Source organism: Podarcis bocagei, assembly GCF_964188305.1.
Source record: "Podarcis bocagei genome assembly, chromosome: 4".
Taxonomy (NCBI): domain Eukaryota; kingdom Metazoa; phylum Chordata; class Lepidosauria; order Squamata; family Lacertidae; genus Podarcis; species Podarcis bocagei.
The window spans coordinates 87,808,009-87,815,290 of NC_138128.1; the positions used below are offsets into that span (position 1 = coordinate 87,808,009).

The window sequence follows — 7,282 nt, forward strand, 5'->3', positions numbered from 1 at the left end:
CAAGCGCGCAACTGACGTCTCCCCAAACGTCTGGTTTTGCAGCCCAGCCAGACTAACATTTTACTCCGAAGTAAGCGCGCGGGGGGATCGCGCTGGTTGGACTCTGTTGCAAATGAACGGCTCTTGGCTATTTATTTCGCTAGGGTGGTTTTTTTTTGCCGCAGGAGAACTTCCCCGCTGGACCTGCGCCGATTATTATTTCTGTTTTAAGAAATCTTCTTGGTGCGAGCAAGGCGTCGAGATACACACACCGCTCACGGAACCACGTGGTAGATCAATAGGGCAGCGCGGGGGCAAAACGTGAGGGGTTAGCGGGGTGTGTGAGAGTGGTGAATCCAGTAACTGTGGACAAATACTTCCAAGGCTGCAATGAATCGCCTCCGCCGAGCCTTTGATCCCGGGCCTTTCCGCCTCTCTTCCCCCGCCCCTGGCTCCTTCGTCTTCTTCTCCTTCTCCCTGCGAGCTCTTGTCAGTATTGGCATTCCGCGGGCTGCTCAAGATGTCAATCTTAATCTCATTTTAAACATTCCGCCGTGCCAGCCGATTGAGAGACGGATTGGCGATAAAATTTCAATAATGCGCCTGCCTTCTCTCTCTCTCTCTCCCGCCTCCAAATCCGGCACCAACTCGCATCTCCCTCCCTCCCGCGCCACCAGGGTCAGTCAAAGTCACCTCTCCACAACCTGAGCTCGGTACGTTTACTCGGAAGTAAACCCCGCACAGTTCCGCAAGGCTTACTCCCAAGTAAGTGCGCGCCGGGTCGGGGCCGAAGTCGTTTGGCGAGCGCGCTTACTCCAAAGTAAGCCCCACGGAGTCCAGTAGGGACTTCAAACGGGACTCGCGCCAGGGCGAGTGGATTGCCTCTGCAACGTGACGGCCTCATCCTGTTCGTGTTTACTAGGAGGTAAGTGCCCCTGAGTTCAAGGGGACTGAGTCCCAGGGTTGCAATCTTGATTAGTCAAGTGAAAATATGAAACAACAACAACAATAATAGTGACGCAGCGATCGCCGTGGGGGAAAAAAATCTGCCCGGTCACTCGGCTCTTTCTCCCCAAGGTGCGTCCGCCAAAAGAGAAGTGAGAGTCGCTCCTTGTTTTGTTGGCATACAAATTGCATTTACTCGGAGAGCGATTTACTCTTTAAATTGAATGGCTCTTTTTTCCAGGGAGCTCGTCTGCCTGTCTGCCTGTCTCTCCTTGCTCCCCTCTCCCTCTCTTCCTTCCTTCAAGTCGCACTAGGCTTGTAATCAGCAACAAAACCTGACATAAATCAAGGGAGGATTGACAGGGGCTGACAAATAACTGATTGATTGCGGTTGGGGAGCATTGACAACTGATGAAGGGGAAGAGAGAGAGAGAGAGAGAGAGAGAGGGAGGGAGGGAGGCTCCCCACCCCAAAAAAGCGGGGAGAAAGGGAGACGAGAGCGGCTTAAGGAAGGGCGGAGTGTTGCGAGCATGTGACGCTCGCCTCTCCCAATCTCCGTCCAGAGCCTCCAAGAGTCACCGAAGACCCGATTGGGCGGTTTTTGACTCGTACTTCAGGAGGCAAGAAGCCTATTAGTTCTTTAGTTTCGCGCTCCAGAAAAAGAACAAAAATGCTGCGCGATGGGCAAAGATTTAGAAAAAGGAAAGAAACCCACGAAATAATATTCCGGTGTGCGGAAGAAGGGGGCCATGGGAAGTGCGCCGTCATTAATAAGAGGGGATCAGTGTGGGGTGGGCGTAGTGGGGGGACCCTAAGAATAATTTCCCTGCCTTTTTTTTTTACGGAAGGCGAGCGCACTGCGGAGGCCTCTAAGGCACGGCACAAAGCGCGCAATTGCGCAAACCTACCTCGGGAACTTGACCACCTTGTCGTTTTTCTAGAGGTATTTACAAGCCTCTTACCCCCCCCCTCCAAAAAAAAAAAAGATCTAGCGCGGTGCGGAGGAAATACTGGAGGGGAGCGAGTGAGAAAATCAATAGCGAGTGGCTTACGTGAAACACAAAATTGATGCCCATCCATCCTGTCCTCAGGAGCAAAAACAAGAGAGGCGGGGAAGGCGAAGGGGAGGAAGGAAGAAAGAGACCATTAGAAAAAAAGCCAAAGAAAAGCGATCGCGGAAGGGGGGGGGCGAGTGGTGGAAAAGCCCCTGAAGAGGGAAGGTGACGTCACATCCCCTTGACCCTCCAATCACCTCGGGGTCCCATTTGATTGGAAGGCGGCAAAGGCTTTAATCTCCGACTAATTCAGCTGCTTTTGAAGTGAGTTCCTCTGCCAGATCCGACGCTGGATGGGCAGCGGCTCGCATCGCAGCTGAACAGGGAGGCGGAGGAAAAAAAGGAGGCGGCCGGCCGGGGAAGAGCCCGCAGCCAGCCAGCCAAGCAGCCCAGGGAAAGAAGAGAGACTGGGACAGACAGGGGGAAGCAGAGCTCCAGATTTCCCCCCCATACCTCTCCACCCCCGTCGTCGTCAGCAGCAGCAGCAAAAAAACACACACGAGGATTATTTCTGTTTTGTAGCATTCTTCCGTTTTGAATTCTCACGCACCCCTCCATCAAAGGACTTTCTTTTTAAAAAATATTATTATTATTATTGTTTTGGACGAGTCTTCCATTATTATTTTTTTAATTAAATAAAGTGCGCGCACCTATGTGTGATCCCTCCTTCCCGTAGAGATTGGAAGCAGACGCCCTGCTGGGGCTCCTGATCCGCGCGCCGGGCGCCCCCCCACCCCGCCAGTTTTCATGCGAGGCTTTGGGTCATGATTACATCCCCCTTGCTTTCTGCCGTAAGAAGTAGTCAGCACGGAGGAGGAGGAGGTGGTGGTGGTGGAGCAGCGGCGGCGGCGGCGGGAGGAGGAGGCGCGAGAGATCTCGGAAGCAGCAACAGCAGCAGCAGCAGCTCCGGCTCTGATCTTCCCTGGCAAAGCGGACACACTGGGATTTCTACCAGCGGCGGCAACTGCAACAGCAGCAGCAACAGCAGCAAACCTTTCTTCCACTCTGTCCCACCCTCGGACCCTTTGCGCCAGGCGAACCGACTCCCCATCAAAGTCCTGAAAATGCTTACGGCACGGACTGGACACATTTTGCACCCCGAATACCTTCAGCCTTTGCCTTCCACCCCAGTCAGCCCCATCGAGGTAAGGGCGCCGCGATCTTGGGCGGACGGGTGCCTGTGTTGAGTGAGCGTGTGTGTGTGTGTGTGTGTGAGAGAGAGAGAGAGACAGAGACAGAGACAGAGACAGAGACAGAGAGACAGAGGAGCACCGCGAGAGACTGACCACCTTCCCGGACGGGAATCCTTTGTAAAAAGGCGCTTTCCGATTTCCAACCAGCGCACCAGCCCAGCCCCCACCCCAACCGCGGGCTTCCCCCGCGTCCGGGCAGCGGAATTCTGCGCGCGTTTACTCGGAAGTAAGCCCCGCTTCATGTTTAATGGAGGTTTGCTAATTTAAACAACCCTCGTAATGGTTATGTGCCCATTGCTTTGGTGGCCTCCCCCATAAAGGTGAATCTGCTGCAATTATTGGGCTCCACTTTTCTCCAGCGGAACGTGCAGTGTAATGCAGAGTCGCGCCCACTCTCGGGTCTTGTCTCATGGCCCCCCCACATCAACTGCCCTCGTCTCCCCGCTTCATTTCGTGTGCCTTATCTTTGGAGCAAAAAGCGTCTGTAATGTAGATCTAGCGAGCATTTCGCTGGTTCACAACGCGCTGCAGTTTGAAAGAAGCAGTTTACCGATCATTTATTTGTGTGTGTGTGTGAAAAAAGGGGGGAAAAACAAGACATGTTGGCGTGACTTGTAGGTTGGGAGGAGAATTGCAAGGGAAGCAGATCAGATCTTCGGGATGATAACGTTGTGGGGTGATACTGAGAAGCACTGCAGTGGGGCGGCGGCAAAGGGAAGCGGGTGGAAAGCGGAATGTACGGAAGGAATAGGATTTCTTGGCTATTTCACCGAAACGGCTTGAATCTCTTTGACTTGGGATCTGTTTATAAATAGTATCACTGAGGGATCCACTCAGCTGGGACAAGCATTGCTTGGGGAGAGCTAAAAAGCTTGACTTCTTACCAACAACGGCGCGGGGAGGGGGTTGCAGCGTTGGGGGAAGGACTGTGGGGAAGCGGGGGGCAAAGTTACTCCCGGGTGACCCGCCGGAAAGCGAGTCTGCTTCCTCATAAAGACGCCGAAGACTTTCACATTTTTAAAAAATGCAAAAGTATTGCCATAAGTACTATGTAATTATAAAGTAATTTGCCTTGATAAAACAAAGAAAGCATGCTTGTGTAAGCCCAGAAAAAGTGTCCGGGCTGCTGATTGCGCCTCTCGGTAATTGCCAGGGGCTTCCGGATACTTTTGCAACTTTTTTTTGTTTCCTTTAAACTGGCACTCCGCCTTTTATCTCTCTCCCCTCACCCCACCTCCCAGCAAGACCCCCATACTAAACGTTTGCGTTTCTCCCTCTTTCTCCCCTCGCCCCCACCCCTGGCCTTCTGCAGTTAGACGCGAAGAAGAGCCCGCTGGCTCTCCTGGCTCAGACTTGCTCGCAGATCGGCAAGCCCGACCCGTCGCCGTCGTCCAAGCTTTCGTCTGTCACGTCGAACGGCAGTGACAAGGACTCTTCCAAGTCGGGCCCGCTGAAGCTCAGCGACATCGGCGTAGAGGACAAGTCCAGCTTCAAGCCTTACTCCAAGCCCGGCGCGGACAAAAAAGAGGGGTCGGCGGGCGTCGGGGGCTCGGCGGCCGCCTCGGGGGGAGGCTCGGGCGGCGGCGGCGGCGGCGGCAACGAGAAGTCGGGCTTCCGTGTGCCGAGCGCCACCTGCCAGCCGTTCACGCCAAGGACAGGCAGCCCCACGTCCAGCGCCTCGGCCTGCTCGCCCGGCCTGCTGCCCGGCGCCGACGGCAAGGGCGGCGACGCGGACAAGAAGGACTCTTCCGACGGCTGCGGCGCCAAGGCGGGCTCGGAGCCGTCCGGGGGCCACGGCCGGCTGGGCGCAGGCTGTGGCGGGATTACGGCGGAGCTGAGCCAAGCGGCCCACGAGAGCGCCAAGGGCCTCCTGGCGTCGTCGTCGTCCTCCTCCTCGTCGTCGTCCGCGTCGTCGGACTCATCCTCCTGCGGCGGCAGCAACACGGTCACGTCCTCGTCGTCGGCCGCGGCGGTGCTGAGTTCGGGCCTGGTGGCCCCGGTGTCTCCCTACAAGCCCGGCCAGACGGTGTTTCCGCTGCCGCCGGCCGGCATGAGCTACCCGGGCTCCCTCGCTGGCGCGTACGCGGGCTACCCGCCGCAGTTCCTGCCGCACGGCGTGGCGCTCGACCCCACCAAGTCCGGCAGCCTGCAGCTGGCCGGTAGTCTGGGCTGCAGCAAAGCGGGCTCCAGCCCGCTGGCCGGCGCGTCCCCGCCGTCGGTGATGACGGCCAGCCTGTGCCGAGACCCCTATTGCCTGAGCTACCACTGCGCCAGCCACTTGGCCGGCGCCGCCAGCGCTTCGTGCGCGCACGACCAGGCGCTCAAGTCCGGCTACCCGCTGATGTACCCGACGCACCCGCTGCACACGGTGCACTCGTCGCTGAGCGGAGCCACGCCGCCCTCGCTGGCCGGCCACCCCTTGTACCCTTACGGCTTCATGCTCCCCAACGACCCCCAGCCGCACATCTGCAACTGGGTGTCGGCCAACGGACCGTGCGACAAGCGCTTCGCCACCTCGGAAGAGCTGCTCAGCCACTTGCGGACTCACACGGCCTTCCCGGGCACGGACAAGCTGCTGTCCAGCTACCCGAGCTCCACCTCCTTAGCCAGCGCGGCGGCAGCGGCCATGGCTTGCCACATGCACATCCCCACCACCGTTGCCCCCGGGAGCCCCGGCACCCTGGCTTTGCGCAGCCCGCACCACGCCTTGGGACTCAGCAGCCGCTACCACCCTTATTCAAAGAGCCCCTTGCCCACCCCGGGAGCCCCCGTGCCTGTCCCGGCGGCCACGGGACCGTATTACTCCCCTTACGCACTCTATGGGCAAAGACTGACGACAGCGTCCGCTTTGGGATATCAGTGAGTTTTTTGGGGGCTTCTTTTGAATTTTTTTTGTTTTTGTTTTGGTGGTCGAAAGGGTGTGGGGTGGGGCGCGAGGAATTTCAAGCAACGGTTCTCGTTGGGCGGGGGAGAGACGGGGAGAAGAACACAAAGCAACCCTTCAAAACTTTCTTTTAAAAAATCCCACAAAAGAACAGAAAATTGAAATTTGACTTTTTTATATATATATAAAGATAGTGTTCATCTTGAGGACTGGATCCATGGGCACTGTATTTATTTATGTTAGCTTCAAGCGGGACAATGAATCAATAAAAGTGCATTACATAACTTCAGCTCGATAGGCTTAAAGGAGGAAAAAAAGAGAAAAAATTAAAGTGGAAACACCCGTTGTAGAATATAAATAAATAAAACGAAAACGAAAATAGAGGTCTTCTCTTTAATGTTACTTTAAAATTGCTATGATTGTATTGTACCTTCTTATTTAATGTCTCATTGGGGGTGGGTGGGGGGAAAACCCTAAATGCATGTCTCTTTTTAAAAATCAAAATCAAACAAACAGAAAACCCCTTTACCACTTAACTTGCAATTTGTCGACTCGAATTTCAAATTGCATTTATTTTTTAAGATGTATGCCATCGCAGAAAGAGAATTGGTATTTTTTTGTACTTATTCTGGAAGAAAGGAAACCCAACAACGATTCCAAAAACCTCCATTTGCCTTATTTTTGTTCTTTAAAAGGAACACTGGACTATTTTTTAATTTTTAAGTCCACCCTGTAGAAGGGGCAGAAGCAAGGATGACGTCATGTATTTAAAATAATAGACAATGTATCGCTTTAAAAGATTAAAATTCCGTATATTTGATGTATTAAAAAGGTTTTACTTTTCTTTTGCAATTACCTTCTGGAGTCTGTTATAAATACACCTAAGTGTGCGGTGGACGGAAAGTAACTAGGGGAGAAAAACTAACAAACCCCTAAGCGTTGATTTAATTTAATAATTATTATATAAAGTTTTATTTGTTAACTAACGTTTTTCCTCTTCTAACTCAGAACAGCGTGTTCCTAAGAGTTCCCCCCTGCAATACCACAACTGGCAATTAAATTAGAAAACCCAGGAGTCAATTTAAACCGCTCCCCGCTTCTTCCCAAGGAAAAGCAAGGCTTTTGATTCTAACTAGGGAACTGCTATCCAGGTTTACCAAGGGGGGGGGGAGCGAACCTCTGTGGCTGGGAAGAGGGAGAAGGAGAACGGCAGTTTCTCGTCTGTA

At 53.9% G+C, this 7,282-nt stretch overlaps 1 protein-coding gene across 2 annotated transcripts; it reads left to right on the forward strand.

The window, feature by feature from the left end:
- The first annotated feature begins 292 nt into the window (after positions 1-292).
- ZNF503 (zinc finger protein 503) lies at positions 293-6,908 on the forward strand. 2 transcript variants are annotated; one of them, XM_081191666.1, is made up of 3 exons: positions 293-904; positions 2,656-3,124; positions 4,485-6,908. In XM_081191666.1, the coding sequence occupies exons 2-3, from the start codon at positions 2,744-2,746 to the stop codon at positions 6,033-6,035; spliced, it is 1,932 nt and encodes a 643-aa protein (XP_081047792.1). In that variant the 5' UTR covers positions 293-904; positions 2,656-2,743; the 3' UTR covers positions 6,036-6,908. The 2 variants fall into 2 exon arrangements, with proteins under 2 accessions (XP_081047792.1, XP_081047791.1); XM_081191665.1 differs by lacking the exon at positions 293-904 and having other exon boundaries at positions 977-3,124.
- Positions 6,909-7,282: the final 374 nt, after the last annotated feature.